Source organism: Hippocampus guttulatus, chromosome 9, assembly GCF_054856545.1.
Source record: "Hippocampus guttulatus isolate MCC_2025c chromosome 9, RoL_Hgut_1.0, whole genome shotgun sequence".
Lineage (NCBI taxonomy): Eukaryota > Metazoa > Chordata > Actinopteri > Syngnathiformes > Syngnathidae > Hippocampus > Hippocampus guttulatus.
Window position 1 is genome coordinate 16,408,779 of NC_141269.1, and position 25,483 is coordinate 16,434,261.

The window sequence follows — 25,483 nt, forward strand, 5'->3', positions numbered from 1 at the left end:
GGTTTGATTGAGGGATAACTGAAATTCATTTTCAAGAATCTGTAATGTGAGGGGTTCGTAGGTTTTAGATGGATTGCTCTACGTTTAGAATGGGCAAAAAGGAGAGGACGACTTCGTTTGAAAACAGTTTTCTTTTTTCATTTTTTTCTCCGTCTGCCTCCTCACTCTCAATTTCACATTTAAGTTAACAATGCCATAATGACCTATCAGCTCTGCAGAGATGACATTTAAGTGATATTCCCATTGTGTTTTGTTGTTGAATTTCAGACAAACCAACGATGACAGATTATAATGGCACCATACTGCTACACTGAAGTGATAACCCAAAGTGTCCCAGTCTGTGTTCCTGATATCTAACAAAGCATGGTTGCATCCAAACAATTTCAAAACCACAGGCATTCTAGGCCTGTGTTGAGCTCTCCAGTGCTGTTACAAATGATCAACTGCATTCCGAGCACAAGAAAAATTGACAAAAATGCCAGCGCAACATAGCGAGCCATGAATCCATGTACCCGGTATTTGCGCAGGCTTCCGCATGGGATACAATATTGTTAAACATTTTCAACACTCAAACAACAGTAACTTTCACTGAACATTGATATACAACTTTAACCTGATGATGGGATTCAATTATCATCATAGCACATTTCCAAATCAGTGCATGATAAGTCTCCTCAGAGGGATGTCAATCGGTGACACATCCACCTCAGCGTTTCCCCATCATCTTCAACAGGAGCTGCAGGAGTAAGAGTCATACCTTCAAAGACGCTACAGTATTTGTACTGAATTTCAAGCACTTTTCTCTTTGGGTATTATTTGTCGACTAAAAGTAGATCTTAGGTAGTTGCTCTAAAATTAGTGAATTTATGATTCTGAACCCTCATGGTTAGTACACTTGTAACAGTTTAATTTACTACCTTTGTCAGGTGATAATCTTCATCAACCAGCTGTTCTATGATACTGAAGTGGTCGGTGTTCGACACATCCTCCAAGGTCACATTCACCCCGGTTGCCTTCAGAGTCTTTAAGAGACAACATTAAAAAGTACTTGTCACAGAGAAGTAAAGAAATATGTAAAATTGTCATTTTGTGATAGTTATTATAGTATCCTTAAATATGGCTGTAAATAAAAAAGACAGTTTATGAACGGGAATCATTTGGGGAACAGGCATGATAACACCAAAACCAGACAGGAATAATGAATTACGGAACACAGACATTGTAGTAATCCTCTGACTGCTTGCGAAACTCCGGTGAGTCGTTCTCAGCGACGGCCACAACAATTTGGCAGCTGGAGGAGGAGAGTTTCACCTGAGGGATCAGCTTGCTGGGGCTGTTTCTTATGGCCACCTCCCTGCCGTCAGTTAAAAAAATAATGATAATAAATAATCTCTCATTGGAATGGTGGTGGTAATGATTCTAAATTAGGCAAAGATTGTATGCTATCCTTTCCTTTTGAAGACTGCAAAAAGTGACTATAAAAGCTGCTGCATAAAAATACATTGATTATATTGCATATCTATTAATAAAAATAATAGTGAAAATGTAAAACAGGATTTATCAATTATATCAAACTCCGCAGTTGCTGAAGGCAGACTACACCCTGGACTGTCCACTTGTTCAATCGCAGTTTACAGTAGAGACTGACAACCATTCAGTTAGCCAATCCCCAGACCGTAAGTGGCCATTGTATCCATCCATTTTGTATTGCGCTTGACCTCGCTAAGGTCATGAGTGAGTTGCACCCATGATGGTCTCTCTCAAACTGAGTGAACTCCTCCTGTTGTCAAGTCATCAATAAACACTAGTGATCCCGTGCCAAAAGCACATTAACGCTATGCATTCCGTTACAGTACCTCCACCGTGTTTGACATAAGGTGTGGTTTAGCAAATAAAAACATTGCAGTCATGTCAAATATACAAATCGAAACAAACAAAAATGAATGATTATCCAAACAAAGGAGTGCTCACAATTATGTTTTGAGAGCAGGGCAAGAGAGGCCCATGTGACAGATTGGAAGGCGGCCATCTACACACTTACTCTGTCATCTTCAAAGGCTCGTTGACGTAAGTAGACAAGATGGGCAACAGGTCATAGATACCACTGACAAGAAAAGCACCTCAGGAAAAATAAAGACGTTGTGAACATTTTTCTCATTCTTCTTTATTCCAGGCACAAGGGCTCAAGACGCTGCTCACCTTTGATTTCAGGCATGATGCTATATTGCGACCAGTCCGTGGAAAGAACCATTGCAGCCAGGTGAGCACCGGCAGAGTGGCCACACAGGTACAAACCGCTATTAAGAGACACATCATGTGACTGAGAAGTGTCACATGGTGGTTTTGAAGATAACCGAGACCAACGGTGAATGTGAGGACTACCTGATATGAGAATACTGTTGGACGACAGACACAACACTCCTGCGCACCTGAGAAACCATCAGGTCCATATTACCTAAAGAGAAAAAGACATTTTCACACATAATTGTGCCTTTCATAAGATGAATTTACACTGCCACATCTAAGTGGCCATGTCTGATTTAAAGCCTATACCCGAGTGAGTGCATTTCCTCGTACAATTCAAGTGACTCACAGACGATTTAGCTGTTTACATTCACAGGGCACGTGAAACAACCTGCATGCAGGCGCTGACGACCAAATTGCATATAAATAAGGCCACAAGCGTCAAGAGTGGGGGCAGTGACAACTCAGATAATTCATAAAGACTACATGTTATATTCTGTTTCATTAGCCCGAGCTTACACTTTTCACCACCAATTTAAACCTCTGCATTAACCAGCAGCTGGAAATTACTTTGGCGATCAATACACTTCAAGTATACCATGTTTGAATGACATCTAAGTGTCGATGCTTTTGCTGGCGTTCAAAGTCACAGTACGAGTTTTTAAAAAAAGTTGTTTATTTGTGCTGTTTTCAAAGATGCGTGTGTGCATCATCAATCAGTGTATTTCAATGACGTCAACGTAACATTGACAGCAGGGCTGGTCTAGTGCTCTGGCACACAGAGCAGCTACCCGCTGGGCTTTTGGGGCTGATGCAGTGATATTTAATGATTATTTTCCTCCATTTACCCCTATATGCTTCTACCTTCATGTAGAAGCAAAGCAAAACTCCAACACAGAGACAGGCAAAGACACAGGTATAATCTCCATCCAACAAACCCACAACATGTAGATGCAGTTTGTTTCCTTAGAATCACAATGTAGCGTGGCACATCCGAACGACACACTTCCTGTATTGGTCACATGATTTGTTAAAGCGATACATGCACCAATACGGACGGGGTTTCACACTTGCGCACTCAGCACAGTGATGACGCACCAGTGTTGTTCGTTCCGTCACTAAATTAGAGTGTACCGGTACTTCAATTGGCAGATATCCAACACCCATGAGATTTTCATCCACATTTGTAAAAGGCAAGAAGATAGCCAAGTGCATGGCTTTTTTTGTATTTATGGGGCCATGACGCATATCTGAAGCGTGCCACTTGGGAGCAGGAATTGTGTCACTTGAACCAGTGTAGTGTACAGACACGGACAACCATCGGGAATGGACTTTACCTCTGGGGGCGATGTCGTAGCCAACTGCCACCACGACTACACCTTTATCCATGAGCGGGACTGCCATGAATCCTGACTCCTCCTTACTATCGAAGAATAATGCATCAGCATGAAAAAAGTGAACAACTATTTCAAAAACAATCCATCCATTTTTATGTAAAATTGATCTCATGGGGCACATATAGACAAAACAACCATTTACGCTCCCATTCATAGCTCTGAACAGTTTCGAGTCTGAAGGTAACCTTCAGTTAACTAACATGCATGTTTTTTAAATCTGGGAAGAAGCCAGAGTATCCGCATTATATTTATTATAGTTCGCGAAAAATAAAGTAATAATTAAAGCTAAAATTGAAAGAACATTTTCACTAGCAAAATAAAATAACGATAATGCTTAAAAAAATTCAAACGAACTGCAATTAAATCTCATGTTAATAAATCTCACTAGAATTATAGCGAGAATATCCTTTGTTTTTCATCTTTTGTCAATTATTGTCATTCGTGATCTTTGAGGTTCATTTTAACTGTATTGATTTAGATATTGCTGTATGTCTGTACAGAAGAAGGAAGGTCAAACAGTCATTTGAGGATTGTAGTTTATTTCATTATATAGCACTTGGTGACTTTTTTTCTATTTTCTAAAACTAATAAAAATTTAAAAGAAGCCTTTTTAAAAATAAAAACTTACACATCTGATCTAAAACTAAGTAAAACTAACCTATTTAAAAAACACAAAAGTCAAAATAAAACAAAAACTGTCATAAAAAATTAAAAACTATAATCCTGGCCTATATAAATCAGACACAAGCACAGAGACAACATGCATACGGAAATGAGATTCGAGCCCGAGACCTCTCAACTGCGAGGCAGACTTTCGCCTGAAAACAAATAAAAAATTTAAAAAAAAACAAACAGATTGTGATGAGCAAACTGTCAAACCTGAGAAACTGCCAGTATCCCCCATGAAGGTAAATAACAAGAGGTACATCTGAAAAATGGGAGAGCATCATCAGAACTCAGTGAACAGTACGTTAGCGAGTCGTGACAGCTGCATACCAAGAGAGCTGGTGGTGGGTATGTAGGCATCAAGTTTTTCGCCTTCACCTTCTCCATAGGGCACATTGAGTAGAGTTTGAGCCAGACTGCGTGCATGGTCTGTACCTGCATCTCAAAAAACACAATGTCAATATCCCATTGTGCATTTCAGTGATTTAAATTATTGAGCATTTAATCCATGGTATTATCATACCTGTAGTTATTAAAACAGTGAGTCCCAACCACGTGTCATTCCAACTACCGGTAATTGGTTTGAAAATTATTTATCCACAAATTACAGAACGCCCTGTGCACACCTATTGGGTAGGAAAATATTCCAACAGACGTTTCTTGCTGCTATCAGAGAAATATGTCAGTTGTTTGGGGCCTAACAAGTACACAGCCATTCCAATTTACAAACACATTCACGTTCTTAGGAAGAACATCTTTGGAAGAGATGTTCCTTTTAAGAGAAAACAGAAAGTTGTGCAAAAAATACTGAAACACTGTATGGTTGGATATGTGCATTGAAAAGTCTATAGGTCATATTGGGATAACCTAGGAATTAACAGTGTAGGTATATGCAGTGCATGCACTTAAAACTCATTCACTCCCAAATACGTTTTTAAACGTCTTTTCAGACTTGGTCTAGATTTGGCTGGTACTGAATGAGTTAAAGTCCAAACACGCAAAGACGTTGCGATTAGTCGTAGTGTACTTTCAACAGTAGTATATGTCAGACGACAAACACCTGCCAATGCTGCATGGCAGGACTCCCTAATTGATCAGAAAACATCCTTCACTCGCGAATATGGTGTGTTTTATGACGATTATTGCCTACAAATCCTCAAGACAAGCACAATATTTCCCACGGTTTTAAAATGAGTTCTTTTGCTCGTTTCTTTCATGGCTCGGTGGTGTGAAAGGGGCTTCTGTGTACAGTAGCTATCTACATTATAGTATCGACATTAAATATCAGTTTTAAAAGCAAAAGCGACCGACCTTCCTTTAAAGCCTTGACGTGGGCCTTGATCACGTCGTCTGCCGCCATCCTGTGAGACCATCGGCTGGGTGAATACTGCCTCTCGAGCTCCTGGTTACGCGGACGAGCAGTGATTCAGTAAGCTGATGAGCCGAACCAAGCCGCACAGGACGTCCGCCATCATTGAGCGGAGTAATACGGTAAACAAGGAAAACAGCGCCCTCCTCTGATTTGGTGTGACCATCCGCCATGTTAGTCAGCTATAGTATGTATGTAACTGTAATGCGAGTCTTAATGATTGTTCCTCTATGTCACTTGTATCAAATTCAAGGCCCGGGGCCAGATCTGGCCCACCACGTTATTTTATGTGGCCCCTCGAAAGTAAATCATGTGTGTCAATTTGCGTGATCCTTGCTAAAATGTGGCCCGCCACGTTATTTTATGTGGCCCCTCGAAAGTAAATCATGTGTGTCAACTTGTGTGATCCTTGCTAAAATGTGCTCCGAAATATAAAATTGTCACGCGTAATAAATAATAAATGAGATTTTGCAATCATTTTGTGATCCTGTTTACACTCACTTGAACTATAATTATACTATTATAGTTATATAAATTATATCAATCCAATCATTTTCTGTGTACAAATAATCATGCGACGAGACGATTAAAAATGTTTGCGGTTTCGACGGCCCTCCAAGGGAAGATGTAACTCCGAAGTAGCCCAAGACAGAAATGAGTTTGACACCCCTGCTCTATGTGTTCCCTGCGATTGGCTGGCAACCAGTTCAGAGTGTACACCGCCTCCTGCCCGAAAACAGCTAGGATAGGCCCGCCACCCCCGTGAGGATATACAGATTAGAATATGGCTGGCCAAGTACAATAACACAACTGCATTCTTACATCTTTCTTCATTGCAGTCCAGGATATCATTTTCTATGTCTTGAAGAACCCTTCTTGAAACTCTCTTGATAGATGACCAAGGTAACTGTGAATAGCAGTGGGGAGAACTATTTGGACTTTGACCCTTGACTCCCCCTGACAGACAGTTTGAAGCCTAATGTTTACTCTTGAAGCTAAGAATGTTGTTTTTCATAATCTGGGGGAGTGGGTGTTAGTAAACCAATTGTAATATTCATTCATTCATTTTCCGAACCGCTTTATCCTCACTAGGGTCACGAGGGGTGCTGGAGCCTATCCCAGCTGTCTTCTGGCAGTAGGCGGGGGACACCCTGAATCGGTTGCCAGCCAATCACAGGGCACACAGAGACGAACAAACATCCACACATACCTAGGGACAATTTAGCGTGTTCAATCAGCCTGCCATGCATGTTTTTGGAATGTGGGAAGAAACCGGAGTACCCGGAGAAAACCCACGCAGGCCCGGGGAGAACATGCAAACTCCACACAAGGAGGCCGGAGCTGGAATTGAACCCGATACCTCTGCACTGTGAAGCCGATGTGCTAACCACTGGACTACCGGTAATTTCCAACTCTTTGTTTATTTTCACCCTCAACAGATGACGACGCTATGTAAAAAAGAAAATATAGATAGAGGTCGCGGGATCAAGTTAACTCGAGTGGCAGACTGATAATCATTCAATATGCATATGTTCAATGTTATCTAGCTTTTAAAAAAAAAGAGGAGTAAAATATTCTCAGTCCATGGCTTTACTTAAGAGAATTCCTGGATGTTGTCAGATTCAAGAATCATTCATGGAAAATTGTTGGTGACAACAGATGTAAATTCTCTGTTAACTAGCTCTAATCCAATTTCTTATTGGAAATTCCTTGAAATAAATGTGAATGTCTTGTTCCACCAGCGTCTGGCGCAACAAACAATAAATTAATATCAAAGATTAATTCCCAAGTCTGTACTTTTTATTTTGCATGAAGTAAAGGAGTTGAAAGAAAGTTCAATGTGAATACAGTGCTTTGTAGGCGTTGTGTAGAGTGCGACTGTGGGTGCGTTCGGAAATTTGTTCAGACACCGTATAAGAGACTGTGCAGGTTTATGTATGTTCGGAGGCAGAGCACGCTCCCTTCCCATTCATTTCCGAACGCAACATATTATAAACCAATCAGCAGCTCATTCTTGGACTGTTTTCGGCTATACTGCCTCACGCACGAAGTCCCAGCACTCATTTATTTGAAGACACGATCAAGGAACGGTTTGAACGACGTTAGGAGTGAAGCCGTGCAGGCTGGGAGATATTTTCGATTTTACCCTGTGCATGGTTTGAATAAAGTTAAAAAGGAAAAAAAAATGATAGTGGCACGTTTCAGGCCTCATTGGCTAAAAAGAATCATGTGACATTGAGAACCACTGCCATTGGTCTTTATCATTTCCGGTATAGAACTGGCCGGGCGGATTTACTCTGAGGCGCGCGCTCGTTTAATTTGTTTGAGAGCAGCTACTACGTGTGTCCTGGTTGCATCACTTCACTTTTTTCCCCATTTTTTTTTTTTTTTGCTCCCATAAGAAATGGACTGTGTGGATTATCCTAAAGTTTTTCCGAATTCTCCGAGGAAAGCCCAGGGGCAAATCCAGGTTTGTCATTGCTGCAACGGCTTTGTTTTCATCGAAACGAACCGAAGTATTTTATGTAATCCTTTTTACATATTTTTTCCAGCAATACATTTGCACGTAAATTCCGTAACTTCATTGCTGTCTCCCTGCTAATGTTTTTCTACAGGTCATATTTGGACCGATGTTTTCAGGCAAAAGGTAATCTTTTGCAATACTTTATGTTTCGTTAGAGTTACTACCTGACTTCATCAATGTGTGTACGTCTTTCAAATTGTGTCTGGCAACAACTTTTTTTAATCAGTCCCGCCAATTCACGCATCGGGCACGTCACTCAACTCCTTTCACTCCCGCTCTCTTTCACTCAGATGTGCTCTGCTAATCGCTCGCAAACATTTTACACAAAGTACCACCTCCAAAAATACCATACCGCCATAATGAGCAACATTTTAGTGTTACATTGTAACTGTTCCTTATAAACGAGGCCGAGGCTTTATTCCTGAAGCATTCACAATGAATATCGTATATTATTGTAAAACACCGTGACATATATGCTAAATCTTAACATTAACAACGTGCTTGAAAGAGCAAAAGGAAAACCATCAACTTAATGATTCAATTACATCGTATTGTGCATAAAATACGAATGACTGTATTTCAATAAATGTTTAAAAAGAAACAGTTCCTGAAAGATAAAATACAGATGTATTTTACTAGGCTTAAAAAGTAAAATATGTACCGGTACTCTATAAGAAAAAAAAACTCAGACTATATGCACAGCAATAAGCGATCTTCTAATACATGAGTGTAAAAATCAAGGCCGGATCTGGCCCTCAACACCATTTTCTTGTGGCACGCATAGGCAAATCATGTGCATCGATATGTTTCTTGCAAATTGTGTTCACTTCTAAATAGCAACACTGAGAAAATACAATGAAAGTATTTTTTTTTGTTACCAATCATTCTTTAAAATAAAATGAAAAATAGTTGATCGTACAATTTACTTTCTATTTCAGTACTAGTTATTCATCAATGTGTACATGTGTGATAATGTCGGGCAATCAAACACTTGTGTTCACTGTCATAATGGGCTTCCAAGGGAAACCGGAACTATGATGTGGCCAGCTGCAAAAATTACTTTAATCTGTTGTAATATGTTTGATTGTATTGCATGTTCTAATTTGTATTTTTAATACAGTAATTGATTCGACTTCCGCTAGTGGCACTTTGAGAATCACAGGGCTAAGCATGTGGACATGCATCATGTGTTACAACAGATTTTATTCTGTGAAATTTGCATCAATTTACTAATCTGTTGTTTGTTTTTTACAGCACCGAATTGATGCGAAGGGTGCGGCGTTTCCAAATAGCCCAGTACAGCTGCTTGCTGATCAAATATGCCAAAGATACACGTTACTCTGACTTAGGTGTGGCCACGCATGATAAGTAAGCAGCCTGCTATTTTTTAATATGTTTTATCTTGCAAAACAGTTGCCTGTATACAAGTCCCTAGGCAGTGTTTGTATCTGCAGCGTCAGCTTTTACTGTCCTGTAATGTATTGCGCTGTTTTTTTTTTTTGCCATTTTCATCTATGACAACCGGACCAAGCTGACATCGAATGGCCTTTTGTCTATTTTATCGCCAAATATATTTTAACTTGACAATTGCACGTATTTGGCAGGATTGAGGGGAGTTTAGATCATGCAAAGAATTCATTTGACCTTTTACTTCCCTTAGAAACACAATGGAGGCAGTACCTGCAAACTGTTTGCGAGATGTGCAGTCGTTGGCACTCCAAAGCAGTGTCATTGGAATTGATGAAGGACAGTTTGTAAGTTTACATTTCTTTTCCTGAAATTTTGTGGGGGAGGGGGTTGGCTATAGTAGTTAATAAAGGATGCAAAAAAAGAAAAAAACTATTAAAAATGTTTTTTAAAAAGGATTATTTTAATTGCAGTGTTATGTTTGTAGTAGGGGAGGGTGTGATCACGTGGGAGCGCTGCCTGCGAGGGCTGGATTCTTGACCAGTGGTGGAAGAGAATCTTTGTGTCTGGGGAGCTGTGTTGAAATGATCTGAGCACCCTGTACACAATTCGAACAAAAGTATGGAATGCCCATTTTTATTTATTTAGTTAGTTATGTATGGGGTCCGGTCTGCCAAGGACGATTCTTTTATGATTCGAAAAATCCTTATGTGTGTACCCGGTCTTCGTCGCACGTTGCACAAATCTGGCCTTTATGCAAGACTGGCAAGAACAAAGCCATTTCTCCACGAAATCCATAAAAAGTCCTGTGTGAAGTTTGCCAAGCCACTAGGGCGCCATATAGCACGTGTGGAAGATCAGACGAAACCAAAATCAAACTCTTTGGCCAACATGCAAAACGTTTTGTCTGGTGTAAAAGTAACACTACAAATTATCCTAAGCACACCATTCCCACTCTCAAACATGGTGGTGGCGGCGGCGGCGGCATCGTGGTCTGGGGCTGCTTTTCTACTGCAAAGGGAAGATGTATACAATTAATGGGAAGATGGATACAGCCAAATATAGGGCAATTTGGGAAGAAAACTTGATGAAGTCTGCAAAAGACCTGAGACTGGTATGACCTTCCAACATGACAATGATGCATGAAAAGGTTCCACACTAAACATGTCCATGTGTTAGAATGGCCAAGTCACAGTCCAGACCTCAATCCAATTGAGAACCTGTGGAAAGATCTGAAAGTTGTTGTTCTCAAACGCTCTACGGCTAGCCTTACTGGGTCGGAGCTGTGTCGGAAGAATCGGCAATAAATTCAGGTTCCACATGTGCAAAACTGATAGAGACATGCCCCAAGAGTTGCAACTGTCATCGCAGCAGAAGCTCGTCGTACAAAGTGCTGTATTAACTCAAAGGGTCAAATGTTTGCGTACCCCACTTTTCACATTTATTTTTTATCTTTTTCTTTAAAAAAAAGCGGGGGCATCGGCGAATACACAAGCCAATGTTATTGGACTATAATTGGTTGCAAAAAGTTGAGTGCAATATTCTTGGAACAAACACATCTTAACACCATTTGTAGATGGACCTGTGTGTGGCTATGGACTCCCACTTTACCAATCAACTGTGGGGGTTTTTTTGTGTCGCTGCAGTTCCCAGACACAGTGGAGTTTTGTGAGGAGATGGCCAATTTGGGCAAGACCGTTATTGTTGCTGCCTTGGATGGGACCTTCCAGAGAAGGGTGAGGTCTTCTCCCCCCCCACCCCTTGGCAAATGCACATTGTCTGTCTAGTCCAGCAGGAATGTGTTTTGACCCATTAAACTGTCACGATGGAGGCAAACATTTTGCAATGTCCTCTGTGTTCCTCACAATGAAATCTCTGTTCTCTCTCGAGATTATACCTGCATTCAGTCAAATGTCAACGACTCTCTCATGCATTTTCGTAGCCATTTGGAAACATCCTGAACCTTGTCCCTCTGGCGGAAAGTGTGGTGAAGCTGCACGCCGTCTGCATGCAGTGTTACAAAGAAGCGGCCTACACCAAGAGGATTGGAGCGGAGAAAGAGGTCAGCATACACCCAAGGGAATAAATTCGCAAGGTTTATTTTGTATTTCCCCCCCGTCACGTTTCCTGTGTTACATAGGTGGAAGTGATCGGCGGAGCTGACAAGTACCAGGCAGTCTGTCGAAAGTGTTACGGACATCTGATGGCGACCAAAGAGAACCGACCTCCCCTCAGGGATGAAACTCCTCAAAACGCACTTCATGGAAAAGTTGTGGACTCTGGAATTCCCAGGAAGCTTTTCTCTTCCCTCCACCTCTGAAAACTCAAACACAAGCGGCAAGTTTTGAAATGTACGGTAACTGTTGTATGTTTAAAGCAAAGTCTCGTTGCTTTGCACATAGTTCCAATTAATGAATTACAATTGTGGTCAAGTCCCCTCCTAAATGGTGACATGGGAAAATTATTTGGGTTCCATTCATATAATAGTTGTGCTTTTTACTGATTATGTATTTTTATACATTATCAATGTAACCAAAACTAGCACTTAAATATTTGTATGTTTCAGCAGGTTTTATTTTAATAAGTTATTGTGTAAAAGTATTGATATGAGTGCAGTGTTTTTCATGGTTTTTGTTTTCAACAATTTGGTTACTTTTATCTTCCCTTTCCTATATCTAAGTCTGCGTGTTAATTTTGGGTATATTTCTGTAAAGTGTAATCTGCCGGTTACGTTTTTTTTTTTTCTTTCTCAAAAGCAACTCTGCCTTTTTGTTGGTATAAGGGACAGTAAGAACACATACAGATGTTTCTTTAAGCTGGCAGTCCTTGGGGTGGAATTGATTTAAGCAGCAGTTTAAGAGACTGGGCATTGGTTTAAAATGAATGTGGGGATGTGATATGACTGAAAGTGATGTTCATTGTTTATGAATTACATAAAATGTGACAATACATATTGTGGCGACATATTTCTGTGCAGCTTTCACATCACTGTGTTCCCTACAGTGCCCTTGAAGCTTTCAGAATTGCGTGGTGGATCGGATCTTTATAGCCTGTGTCCGCCAATTTAAAGTATCAGAATAAAATGTGCTTAAATGACTAACTTCCATGGCAAGCAATTGAATGCTTTGTGACCTGCACTGTAGAAAATCACCTCAAAATACACACATCAGTGGTTAGACAGAGGGTGAATAACTGCTCCGATTACAAGTGACTGCAATGAAGTGGATGTACTGTTCATTTTTATTTGTGCCTTGGCCAACTATTGAAGCCACTAGTTAGCGGTGTGTGGAGGTCGGTCTCTCTTTTCAAACACGATTTGACAAAAACGTTCCTATCCAAATTCATTCATACATTTTCTCTATATGAACTTTGTCAGCAGGGACGGGAATCATTCAACTGTATAGTGTCAATTATCGAAGTGATTAAAATTTGTGATGTATTCTGTCTATACACAATCTTACGGTAGATGTCCGTTTTCTGCTTTTCTCGGAACCCAAAGGGGCAAATCATTCGTGCTTTCATGTTTGTTATTGAGGTAACCCATAACAGTATCAATGAGAGTTAACTCCCAAGTTAATCATTCAGCGAAACATAGATCGAAGCCGGGATGTTGCCGTAACACGAGTGTATCAGCAAGAGGCACAAATTGAAGAGTACACACTTTTTATCACTCGATCCTGAGAAGCCTCCATGACAGTATGACCATGTCAAGTGTACAGTCGTTAAACCTACTGTCAAAATAAGTTTGAAAGAAGAATAGGCATATGTACTTGGCTCCAAAAGAAGCACTTCTCTTGTTAATTAGTCACTGTTCAGTGGGTGCGCCATTATCTGTACTCCCAACCACCTTCACTATCATAATTTAAACCACAAGTTTAAAGGGCACCTGAATGAAACGTCACACAACTAGGTCTTTTTACACAGATGGGGGTTTTTTTTGGTTTGGTTTTTTTTTGTGGCAAACGGTGAAAGATAAAAAAAAAAGACCCTAAAACTGTCTCATAGATGTTTTAGGATATGACTAAACGGCACCATCTCAACACAAAACAATGAACAGAAGAAACATTTTGCACTGAAATTGCCATAGCTACTTTTACTCCACGTGATACCTTGCGAGTTGTTTGCAGCTAACAAAGACAAGTCAATTCGTGGGAGATGAAGTTGTGGCAACAGTTTCACCGAGAAATCTGTACAACTGTAAGAGAAACAGTGTTGATCTCATCAACTGTGATTGGCAGTTTCAGTTACTCTAAAATCCTGGGTGCATTCCATTTGCCTATCAGCCTGCTTGAGGTAAGTGTTGTGTCATGGCACAGAGGTCGGCCGATCCAAAGATCACATCTAATGTCAGCGTGCAGTCCGATGTGAAGATCTGATCACAGAGCAGAGAGCCTCGACCCCTGGCGGTAATAATCCGCCCTGTCCCTCTTCTATTCACTTGCATGCAGTTCTTTAACTTTTCGGGTTTGACAATTAGCGAAGTGCTAAATCCAATGAGAAGCCATATCATCAATGGAGACATGTCTCGGACACACTGGATCTGCTCCTGACTAGCTGTGGCCATACCGGCGCCCTCTGTGTCAGTAATTAGGCGGCTGATAGCCGGGCGTCGGCTGCAAGTTTGGGGTAAAAGCGGGCTGCTGGCTCAAGTCGGGATAGGCGCTATAGGTGGTGGGGGTGTATGGCGTCGGGTTGTAGGAGGCGGGGGCATAGGTCGGAGGGTAAGGCGTGTGTTCATCGGTAGGCTGCTCGGTATAGGTCGGGACGGCGATGTCGTCACCACCGCTACGGAAACGACTGAAGGCGAAGTAGGTCAGAATTCCCTGCAGAATAAAACAAAATGAGAGATTGGGGTCAATGTGAGGCTGAGCGGGTTATAAGTTGTTCTCAACTTATTTCAACACTCTGAATTGGTTAATCATGTTTAAAAAAAACCACAGTGATCATTAGTATTGAGTTGTGAAAAAACAAGGGGGGGGGGGGACCATATTTGGATATAGTGGATCTCTGCCTGACAGCAACGACAAACGAAAACTACTAACACAAGGTTTCTTGTTTGTGGCTGCTGAGTTTTGGGGTGGAAAAAAATGTTTGCCTTGCTCACCCAGGTAGCGATGGAGAAGAATGAAAAGGCCACTGTTGCACGGGCAGCATCCTGGGGGAGTCCGCTGACGTCGTGTGTGCGACCCCATTGGCTGGCTAACAAACAGAAGCACACAAACCACAGAAAAGTCCATGTCCCTGAGGAGAAGAACATACAGATGCAGTCACTGCATGAGAAGATCCAACTACTGATTTGTAAAGGCTTCAAAAAAAATCAAGTTTGTTTCAAATGAGTCATGTACTGTCCAGAATCAATACTTATTTAATAACATGAACAAAAAAAATTATTCAAATACATTGCATGTATTCACGAGAGATGCTGCTCATATTTAAGAGATGCGGATTGCTACAGATGTGATTTGCTGGTCAAAGTTGGCCGCAATAAGTTTTGCTCTGACCAACCAATCAGAGGATGGAAAAATTGTATTGATGGCCAGCTTGCTGGCCCTGTGAGGATGAATTTGAAATCAGATTCTTTCAAACTCAACGGCTGATTGTTGATTATGCCGTTCTTTTGGCCCTCTCATCAGTGAGGAAAAAAAAAAAAGTTTTGATCAAATTTAAGTTGATGTCATAACTACTAAAGATTGACATAGTCACGTGGCTTTCTTAACCCGACAAATGAAAAGGATTTATGTTTGTTGTAACGATAGCGAAGCATGCAAACATTTTATTTTAAACCCATGAAAACGCATACGTTATACAATATTTGTACTTTGAATTTTTACGCATTTTAGGTTATTTAACATTCAGGAGTAGTTGATTTTACAATATATTTGGCTACATTTAGTGACATTCATACAGCCTGAGAGTGGCATGTGGCCCTTTGAGAGCAGGCATTACGCTGATGTGGTCATTGGTTACAAACGAGTTTGACACCCCTGCTTTAAATAAACGGTCCTATTTAAAAATAATAATAAAAATTGTCACGGGAGCAAATAGAGGCTGGCAAAAAAAAATAAAAAATAATCTGTCATTGACGTACAGACAACGGAAACAATTCTGCCAAGAGAAACGTTACGGAATGAAAAGGACAGACTCGCAAATTTTATCCACCACTGATAAAAACAGTGGAAGATGCATTCCATGATGCAATTATCGTAAATGGCCACAAGGTTCACAGTTGCACTTCTTTGTTTCCGTAAAGAATGGCTAACAAACACAGTCATGCACAGCTGATGAATTGAAAGAGAATCTGTGAGGTCATCCTCGCCCTCCATCTTGCTCATTCAGCACCATCTGCTGCTGATAGCAACAATGAATAATACGGGTTTGTAATGCAAGGATAACAGTGAGTGGTTTGTCTCGCATAATGGAACACTAAGGCTCTCTGTATGGGACGTGGTGTCAAGGAAGTAGAGGGCCGGTCGGTAAATCGGCAAAAAGAAATGATAATTATTGGTTTCCAGCATATGGGCGGCCCGGTAGTCCAGTGGTTAGCACGTCGACTTCACAGTGCAGAGGTACCGGGTTCAATTCCAGCTCCGGCCTCCCTGTGTGGAGTTTGCATGTTCTCCCCGGGCCTGCGTGGGTTTTCTCCGGGTACTCCGGTTTCCTCCCACGTTCCAAAAACATGCATGGCAGGCTGATTGAACGCTCTAAATTGTCCCTAGGTGTGAATGTGAGCGTGGATGGTTGTTCGTCTCTGTGTGCCCTGCGATTGGCTGGCAACCGATTCAGGGTGTCCCCCGCCTACTGCCCGCAGACAGCTGGGATAGGCTCCAGCACCCCCCGCAACCCTAGTGAGGATCAAGCGGTTTGGAAAATGGATGGATGGATGGGTTTCCAGCATCTCCCAATGCCGTCATAACTTTTGTATGAAGGCAAAAAGTGGATAGCGCCGTTATACGGTATAATATTTTTAGTCGTGAGTCTGGATTGGTACTTTAGAACATTAAAAAATATATATATATTGCACAATGTGAGACAAACATATCTGAGGGTTTTAACTTCTTGTGTGTCACAGTCTGATGACAAGTGTTCGCAGGAAGAACATAGTTGAGGCAAATGCAGTTCAATCAGCATGCACACATTTTTTTCTAGATTCATGACAGTGAGCAACCAATTTGACATCAAATCAACTGCAAAAAAAAAAAAAAAAAAAAAGCCATGATAGATGTGACGCTCTCACCTGAGAATCCCAGGTCTGCCATGACAGCGTATTTCCTTTGCTGTGCGTTGCTCATAAAAGGCATGTAAACATCCAAAAGCAGAAAGCCCACACAGGCCAGGAAAGCAATCACGCCGATGCCGACGGCGTAATGACATGCCGAGTCATTTTGGTTGAAGATGCACTTTGGCTCAGCGCTGTAGACCGGGTTAATGTAGCCTTCTGTTGTGATGCAGGCGAAGACCACAATGGCAAAGAGCTGCAGCGAGACAAGGAAACCAGACAAGTTAGAAAATACATTGAAGGAAGCGGCATAAAGATTGATTCTCCACAACCAAACAAGACAAACCGGCCTTAGTTACTACACGGTGCTCGTTTGGCATGTTGACCCAGTGACTATGTTCAATTTCCGTTTGACAAGTCAACTAAATGTATGATAATAATAATAATAATAATACATTTTATTTGAAAGTGCTTTTCATCACACTCAAAGACACTTTACAAGAGCTTAAAACACAGGATAAAAATGTGCACTTAAAACAACATACATAAATTACAAAAGCACATTTAGATGAACAAAAAGCAAAAATGGGTAAAAGAGATTAAAAGGTATTAAAAGCATTGCGGAACAGATGGGTTTTAAGGGATGATTTGAAGGATTGGAGGTCAGTACAGTTGCGGATGTGTTGTGGTAGAGCGTTCCAGAGGGTGGGGGCGGCGACAGAGAAGGCTCGGTCCCCCCAGGTTTTGAGCTTGGTCACGGGGATGGCGAGGAGGTTTGTGTTTGAGGAGCGGAGATTGTGTGTAGGAGTGTATTGGTAAAGAAGGTCGGAACGATAGGAGGGGGCCTGATTGTGAAGGGCTTTATAGGTGAGTAGGAGCAGTTTAAATTGAATACGCTGGGGAACGGGGAGCCAGTGGAGATGTGATCACGAGTGCGGGTGTGGGTGAGTAGGCGGGCGGTGGCATTCTGGATGTACTGTAGTTTATTGAGGAGTTTGGAGGTTGTACCGTAGAGAATGCTATTGCAGTAGTCAAGGCGGGAGGTGATGAAGGTGTGGATGAGGGTTTGAGCAGCGTTGAAAGAAAGTGAAGGGCGGAGACGAGAAATGTTTTTGAGGTGGAAGAAAGCAGTTTTGGTGATTTGGGTGATGTGTTGGTCGAAAGAGAGGTTATTATCAAAAAGGACACCGAGGTTGTTTGGGTGAGGGACCGAGGACCGATTATAAGCAGTTGAGATTTAGTACAGTTAAGAGTGAGAAAGTTTGTTTGCATCCAGGATTTGACATCTGAAAGACAGTTAGACAGGGTGGAGTGGGTTGTTGGGGTAAATCATTTGGTGGATATGTACAATTGGACATCATCAGCGTAGCAGTGGAACTGGAGACCATGATAGCGAATGATTTGGCCGAGGGGTAAAAGGTAGAGAATGAAGAGAAGAGGACCAAGCACAGAACCTTGGGGGACACCTTGGGACAGTGGGGCAGTGTAGGAAGTTTATGTGTATGAATTGTTTCCTGTCTGTGAGATATGAGTGAAGCCAGGTGAGGACTTACCTTGACCATATTGTTAAGTCATACTTTGATGGGAGCAAAACAAAAATGCACATCGATGCTACAGTTCACATAAAATTCATCCATCCATTTTCCGATCTGCTTATCCTCACGGCCCGTTGGCGGGGGGGGGGGGGGTGCTGGAGCCTATCCCAGCTGTTTTAGGGCAATAAGCGGGGTCACCCTGAACTGGTTGCCAGCCAATCACAGGGCCCATGATAGACGAACAACCATCCGCGCACACACTCACACCTAGGGACAATTTGGAGTGTTTAATCAGACTGCCATGCATGTTTTCGGAATGTGGGAGGAAACCGGAGTACCCAGAGAAAACCCACACAGGCCCGGGGAGAACATGCAAACTCCACACAGGGAGGCTGGAAGTGGAATTGAGCCCCGTACCTCTGCACTGTGAGGTTAACACGCTAACCACTGGACCACCGGGCTGCCCTCATATATAATTTAGAGGAAAATATTCTGGATGATTTTGATGATGTCGAAAAGATTGTTGGCAGCAGATAGCACGTTGTTGGTGCATTCATCTTTTTATTTTGACATTGTCTAACTACCGTCCACCGAATTTAATGAGAGGGCCTCGTGCACGGGGCCGTGTGACCGCAAGAAGGCACAGCATAGCACGTAAACCACTCAGCGATTAACTTTCTGTTGAACTGGTTCTTGGGGCCATCCCGTGGTTTGTTGTCATCCACATTCGCAAATCACCTCATCATGTGACCTAGTTCTGAATCTTGCTGCCAGCTCCAGTGACACCAGCAGTTCTCTCATAATGCTCATAATGAGTTCTGGGAGGAGGACAGAGAGGGGCTTTTGGGCTGGTGGGGAGGAGGAGACAAAAGATTCAGACAATGAGCAGTGGGGTGGGAATACTGTAGGTGGAATGTTAAAAAAAAAAACAGTTTCCAGACTATGGAATTGAAACTAATTGCATGTTGAATGACAATTTTTTCACCATTGCGATCAACCATTCAAGAAGTCGAGTGGTACCTTGACTTATGAGTGCCCCAAGTTATGAGTTTTGAGTCATCCACAGGCTCAGTCTATTTTTTTTTAAACTTTGTGTTGTGAGCCAAGATTTGAGCATGCGATACCCAACCGCACGAGTGACTTGGGGTGAGCTCTCCTGTCTTTGCTTACGGGATCTGTCATGTCATTGCTGGTCACAATAGCAAGATAGAAGCTGAAAGGAGGGGCAAAAAACTCAAATCCTTTGAGGCATCTCCATGACAACCACCAAAAATTGGGCACCAATGCAAGGCACTTTGTTCACCTCATCACTGCGGTCTTGTCTTCTATCCTTCAATTTTCGACACGGCTTGCTCTCCATAGACTCAACGACAACTACAGCCTATCCCTGCTGACTTGAGCAGGAGGTAAGGTAGGTACACTCTAAATGGGTCACTAGTCAATCACTGGTGTCCACCAACGCGTTCAAGGATTGCCGGCAAACAGGCACCGACCACCTTATGGCCACAGCTCCGGTCAGCCAGCCGCCTCAACAATGGAGGTGCGGAACATGATCCACTCTGGGAGTTGAAACTCCTTCTGACACAGGATTTGGACAGACATTGCCAACAGGACTTCACAATACGTTTGGGCCTTCCAGGTCAGACCGGCATCTTCCTCCACCGTCGTAGCCGGCTGCTGACAACTCTGCCAACTTCTGGAAAGCCCCAGACAACTTTTCTTCTAGGATCACTGGGACGCGCACACTCCTCCACCATGATTAGGTGACGGCTCAGGGAGGTGGATTGTCATCATTTGTTGCTAAAAATGTGATATGAACTTTTGACACTGTTGCAGCTCTACCCAGAGGACAAATTAATTCAAAACTGTATGACACAAATGCCGCGACCCTAGTGAGGATCAAGCGGTTCGGTAAATGGATGGATGGATGACACAAATAAACGAAATAGAGTCTATATGGAAAAATGTATATACTGTATATATGAAAAGAAAAAAACTAAGTACTCAGATTGAAAAAACATGAACTCCATCCATTTTCTGAAACGCTTCACAAGGGTCGCGGGGGCGCTGGAGCCCATTCCAGCAGTTTTCGGGCAGTATGCGGGGGACACCCTGAACCGGTTGCCAGCCAATCTCAGGGCACACAGAGACAAACAACTATCCGCGCTCACACCTAAGGACAATTTTGAGTGTTCAATCAGCCTGCTATGCATGTTTTTGGAATGTGGGAGGAAACCAGAGTACCCGGAGAAAACCCACGCAGGCCGGGGAGTAAATGCAAACTCCACACAAGAAGGCCGGAGCTAGGATCGAACCCACTACCTCTGTGCTGTGATGTCGACGCGCTAATCACTAGACCACCAGGCCACCCAAACATGAACTCAATCACATTATTTAGAGTCAAAATGATCAACGGAGATGAACATTATACATGCAGTAATGTCAGTTTTACAAATTGAGTGCATTTCCCCCATTATTTGATCAAACTCAGGCTGCTAGGCAGCCAGCTCCGCGGTGCTTTCCAAAATAAGAGAATTTTGGGTCAAATGGAAAATAAACTTCTCTTGGCAAACTCTATTTACACTGAGATAGAACCCCCCCCCCCCCCTTTTATTTGAATGATTACCGTCAATTTCAGTATTCTCAAGTCTTGGTCAATGAAACAAACAGATGTGGTGACAAGTGCATTGTGGGATGTGTAGGCTGGGCAAACAATTCTTTGTGCCAGTAGAAGAATAAATTTGGTAACTCACTGAAAGTAAACAGAAAATTAGCACTAATAATGGAGTCCAGCTGGTAGATTTTGTGAAAACTTGCAGCTAAAAGGTCTTCTGTGTGTGTGTGTGTGTGTGTGTGTGTGTGTGTGTGTGTGTGAGAAAGAGATGAGACATAAACTGGAAGGGAGGTTTAGCCATATCATCTTACCTGCAAGAAATCTCCTGTTTACAAGTCACACACACACACACACACACCACTGAATGCATCCCCATTCACGCACATGTATACCCGCAGCTCCAAGCACATTCTGTCCTCACCCACCATGGGTAACATTTTTAACTTGGTGTCACAAGTCTGTGAAATTCACTTCAGAGAGCAAGCCGAGGACAGATGGCATTGGAATGAAAGTTCTCGGAATAGTTCAAACATTAATCCTACAACCTGCTTCCTCACATCAGTCAGGGTAAAGACAGCATGTATTATTTTGCTTGCCAGGTTGTGATTAATTTGGGACTTTCTATAATAAGACGCAGACCACAGACTTTAAAAAAAAAAGTTCAAACAACTGATCAGCAGTGTGACACTCCCAGAACCTTTCCAGGTGTGCCGGGGGAAATCATGTAATTTCACTTATTAGCACCAAATGAACTAAAGTGTGTATCCACCAGTTGGCCTGCTTTCCTACAACATAATTAGTGGTGGCTTCCTGTCAATACCAGCTTTGTGTTCAACTAAACAGGCCCAGATTTCCGACGGAGTCAGAAAACTTTTTTGATTCAGATTCTGAGGACTTTATTGATCCTGGTGCGAGCAATTAAGTTGCAGCTTCCTGGTTCAAATGTGCATTCAGCTTCAACGACACAAATGGCGCACCTGTCAGACCACTTGTAAGAAATAAATAAAAATAAGAATATTGACATAAAGCAATACAACACAAGTGTGCTTTCATCAGGGGCGCAAGGGAATGCCAGTCGGGGGTCATCAGGACAAATTCCTTGGAAAGAACATATTCATTTGGGTGGATCGCCTTTTTGACTTTTTTTTTAGCCACCTTTTTTCCCCTAATGGGAGCCCAAGTCTCTCTCTGCTTGAGTCCAATTATCTGGAGCACACTTTAACAATGCTGTTTTAGCAGGTCTCGTCTTTGACTGACAAACCACTGACCAACACATAAAAACAAAACAAAAAGGCCTAAAAAAAAGAATAATTACAAGTTACCCGCTACATCATCTAGAGTAAAATAGGTGAGTAAATTGAGATGAGATTTTCATTTCATCAGTATGTATAATTTTTGGTGACATTTGTGTTCGGTGGTGTGCCATGAGATTTTTCTCCTGTAAAATATGTGAGGGAAGCAAACAAGTAAGAATACTTAGTTAATGTACCTTTTTCAGGTGTTAGTAATTTATTTCAAATTTCTTTTACATGACAGCTTTTTACTCTTACTCCTGACATTTGGCAACAGATCTGAACTTTCTACTCCTTACTTTGTCAAAATAGGCTCATTACCATTTTCAACTGCTGCAGAGGAAAGAAAAGAAGGAGACAACACAACAGCAGCAGAGTAAGATATTCCCCATCCACTCAATTAATTAAAGGGGAAACCAACCCCCAAATTTTCTTCACAATATGTTCGATGCAATGTCACTAGCCTAAAGACAGCATTCTGATTAATTTTGTGTTTGTGGATTATGAGTTCAGCAACCAAATCCACTGTTTTTAGCCATCCTAGGGGGTGGCCATTTTGCCTCATGCCGTCAACTGAAAATGACATCACAGTTGCTCAGGGCCCAGTTAACAAACAATCATGGCTCACCTGAGCAGCAATATTAATCAGAATGTCATGTTCAGATGAGTGGGGCTGCATAGAACATAACAATAAGAAATGAAAATTGGAGTTTACTTCCTCTTTAAGAGAACTGTTTGATTTGGTCAGTTACAGTCAAACCTCAGTTTTTGAACATGTCTGTTATCGACCAAATCGGATTTCGACCAGAAAATTTGAGGTTTTTACGGCTTGGATTACGACCGAAAAATGGTTTTCGAGCAAACTGAGCAAACCCGAATATGCCACTCGACTCCTCTCGGCTTCCTTGCACGAGGAAGTGAAGCTTCCTCGTGTAACGTTCATTGTGAGCAGACGTGTTTGTTGTGATTTACGCAAATCTGATCTACGCAAATCTATTTTTTTTTTGTTATTTCTGCATAGTGTATTAGTGCCTAATCATGGGCGAATAAAATAGTTTCGGATTTCGATCAAATCGCTTTTAGAACAGCCTTTTGGAACGGATTATGGTCGAAAACCGAGGTATGACTGTACAAGAATGATTTGTGGCTAACGTGATGTGTCTTGTAAAAACCACAAGCTTTTGATGCAGAAAAATCTATTGTTGAGTAATGCTAGGCTTACAACTAAAGATTTTCACAGCCTCTGACCAAAAACTGAGAGTCAGAAGGACATTTTGGAGTTTTTCCGGAGTCACGGCGTTACTACCATCATCTCAGTTGTTTAGTGTAAAGTGGTAGTCTCAACTACTTTAGATTAGCCTTTCCTCATATTGGCCTTCCAACAATATCAAAAGGCTTTCAGTCTTTGCTGTGATGTAATACAACCAACAACCTATAGATGAGGTCTATCAAAATCGGAAACAGAAACTTTGCAATCATGAGTGGCACGGACAAAGGGGTGGGTGGGGGTGCTGTTGTCAAAATGTGAGCAGGTGTGAGACGATCACATCCAAGGGTCTTTTCCAAATCTTCCCAAAGTTTTCTGATAGTCAGGTAGCTTTAGTTGTAGATTTTCAATTGTTACCTTTTGCAAAGTTTGTATTTTTCATTATCCAATCTATGTGAACACGCTTTAATAGCAGAAAAGTCGAGCCAATACTATTTTGGTTTTTCCAAGTACATCTCAGAGTCCATTATTTTTAGTTGTTATTTAAAGTGCAGCAGTCGAATCAATCTTTTTTCACGCATGTATCTGCACTTCTACTTTTAACTGCAAAGTAAGTACCTGTACAACACTTGAGCATAACATAATTAAGAATTACACAATGCTCCAATTGAAACACTTGACAGCGAGTCGTAGAATTAAGTATTGCACACGCAATGGCTCCCTGATCATTGTTCGCTAACTTTGTTTCATTTAAAAGCAAACGCTTTTTGTCCTTAGGGTGCATGTGCTGTCTGTTACCCGACAGCTGCATTTGCAACTTGACGCCTCTTAGGACGCTTTCTTGCGCTTGATTCCGAGCTAAGCTAAGTCGTAAAAAAAACACACCCTGGCAGTTCCACGGGCGGGCGGACGGCTGCACCTGTTCGGCTACTATTCTCCTCCTCCTTTTGTCAACCTCTGGACCTTGCATACCATTTCCCCCCCACATCCAAGTACTCACCCAGCTCAGTAGCCGCACAATGGTTTGCGGTTGCCGGGCAAACTTTATAACGTCCAAGCTTCCTCCGGGGAGCGAAACCCCGTACGCACTCGTGGCTCCAGTCTCCTCCATATCCGTCCCTATTGACAAGCAACTCCCTCTTTCAGTCGCGAGTTAAGGCGGTGGGAGACTCGTCCGGAGTCTTGAGTGCTACAAGCAAATACCGCCTCCTGCATTCCACCGCGCTGCCTGATTTGACACCGTCAAGAGGAGTTGAGCTGCAGTCACACGGGGTGGAGATTTGTCCACACCGGTGCCCGAGGGCAGGGAGCGCGTGACGTCTTGTGCCTCTACTGTCCACTATATTGATTTTCATTTAAGGTCTGCACACGGGTAATACACATTTGTTTATCATTGAAAAGACTTAAAATGGATAGATTTAACTGCCCCTGCATTTAAAGTACAAACTCTGTGTATGTACTTAATTAGAGGAGTAAAAAGTAAAAATAAATTTTTGCTGTCAACTATATACTACAGTGATCCCTCGTTACTTCGAGGTTCGGTTATTGCGGCCTCACTCTGTCCTGAGGTTTTCATTTGTGACCATAACTTCATCTGTTGGAGTTTTACCTTTTCTTCCTTCATTTGTCGGACCAGTGGGGGGGAAAAAAAACTTCATTTTCAGGGGAAATTCGTTTTATTAATAAAAACAGGACAATTAAGATAAGTCTTGTGACCCCCCCAAAAATCTGCGTTCCTCGTCGTGTGTGCGTCGGAAATACACTCCGAGCGCATTGCTTCACTCGGATCGTTCGGAAACTAAGAAGGTTGTTCAAATGGGCCCTTTGGTTATTCATTGCCCCAAGAACACAAAGTACTGGAGGCCAGTTGGTCAGGCAGTTCACGCACCAGCAACATGAGCTGTTTTTTAATTTGAAAATGTAGCTTGAACCCCCCCCCCCCCCCCCCCCGAAATTAGAAATCTACAATATTAACATCCCATACTGAAAATCTGTTCCAGTTCCAAAAAGTG

At 42.1% G+C, this 25,483-nt stretch overlaps 3 protein-coding genes across 5 annotated transcripts; 1 reads left to right on the plus strand and 2 right to left on the minus strand.

The window, feature by feature from the left end:
- Positions 1-112: 112 nt before the first annotated feature.
- afmid (arylformamidase) lies at positions 113-6,589 on the minus strand. Of its 3 annotated transcripts, none has more exons than XM_086119115.1 (11): positions 6,499-6,589; positions 5,619-5,709; positions 4,638-4,742; positions 4,521-4,569; positions 3,582-3,667; positions 2,383-2,455; positions 2,200-2,297; positions 2,042-2,120; positions 1,219-1,354; positions 918-1,022; positions 113-736 (listed from the first exon to the last, which is right to left on the minus strand). In XM_086119115.1, exons 1-11 carry the CDS (start codon positions 6,526-6,528, stop codon positions 707-709), a joined length of 882 nt encoding a protein of 293 aa, XP_085975241.1. In that variant the 5' UTR covers positions 6,529-6,589; the 3' UTR covers positions 113-706. The 3 variants fall into 3 exon arrangements, with proteins under 3 accessions (XP_085975241.1, XP_085975242.1, XP_085975240.1); XM_086119116.1 differs by having other exon boundaries at positions 1,312-1,354; positions 4,638-4,748; XM_086119114.1 differs by having other exon boundaries at positions 4,638-4,748.
- Positions 6,590-6,891: 302 nt separating this feature from the next.
- On the plus strand, positions 6,892-12,707 carry tk1 (thymidine kinase 1, soluble). The gene is made up of 8 exons (XM_086120496.1): positions 6,892-7,077; positions 8,079-8,146; positions 8,292-8,323; positions 9,455-9,568; positions 9,861-9,954; positions 11,254-11,343; positions 11,550-11,669; positions 11,748-12,707. The coding sequence occupies exons 2-8, from the start codon at positions 8,081-8,083 to the stop codon at positions 11,925-11,927; spliced, it is 696 nt and encodes a 231-aa protein (XP_085976622.1). The 5' UTR covers positions 6,892-7,077; positions 8,079-8,080; the 3' UTR covers positions 11,928-12,707.
- On the minus strand, positions 11,679-24,738 carry syngr2b (synaptogyrin 2b). The gene is made up of 4 exons (XM_086120494.1): positions 24,472-24,738; positions 16,842-17,079; positions 14,712-14,848; positions 11,679-14,430 (listed from the first exon to the last, which is right to left on the minus strand). The coding sequence occupies exons 1-4, from the start codon at positions 24,580-24,582 to the stop codon at positions 14,188-14,190; spliced, it is 729 nt and encodes a 242-aa protein (XP_085976620.1). The 5' UTR covers positions 24,583-24,738; the 3' UTR covers positions 11,679-14,187.
- Between the last annotated feature and the right edge of the window lie 745 nt (positions 24,739-25,483).

Excerpts from the sequence above, each read along its gene's own strand:
- tk1 (XM_086120496.1), top strand. The coding sequence starts at position 8,081 with ATGGACTGTGTGGATTATCCTAAAGTTTTTCCGAATTCTCCGAGGAAA. Across the intron at positions 9,569-9,860 it reads GGTGTGGCCACGCATGATAA|AAACACAATGGAGGCAGTAC; the intron begins GTAAGCAGCCTG and ends TACTTCCCTTAG. Across the intron at positions 11,670-11,747 it reads GGATTGGAGCGGAGAAAGAG|GTGGAAGTGATCGGCGGAGC; the intron begins GTCAGCATACAC and ends TGTGTTACATAG.
- afmid (XM_086119114.1), bottom strand. The coding sequence starts at position 6,528 with ATGATATCCTGGACTGCAATGAAGAAAGAT. Across the intron at positions 3,668-4,520 it reads GGATACTGGCAGTTTCTCAG|TAAGGAGGAGTCAGGATTCA; the intron begins GTTTGACAGTTT and ends ATTCTTCGATAG. Across the intron at positions 1,355-2,041 it reads GAGCCTTTGAAGATGACAGA|GGAGGTGGCCATAAGAAACA; the intron begins GTAAGTGTGTAG and ends AACTGACGGCAG.
- syngr2b (XM_086120494.1), bottom strand. The coding sequence starts at position 24,582 with ATGGAGGAGACTGGAGCCACGAGTGCGTACGGGGTTTCGCTCCCCGGA. Across the intron at positions 17,080-24,471 it reads TTGTGCGGCTACTGAGCTGG|CTCTTTGCCATTGTGGTCTT; the intron begins GTGAGTACTTGG and ends GTCTCGCTGCAG. Across the intron at positions 14,849-16,841 it reads GGCAGACCTGGGATTCTCAG|GGACATGGACTTTTCTGTGG; the intron begins GTGAGAGCGTCA and ends TCTTCTCCTCAG.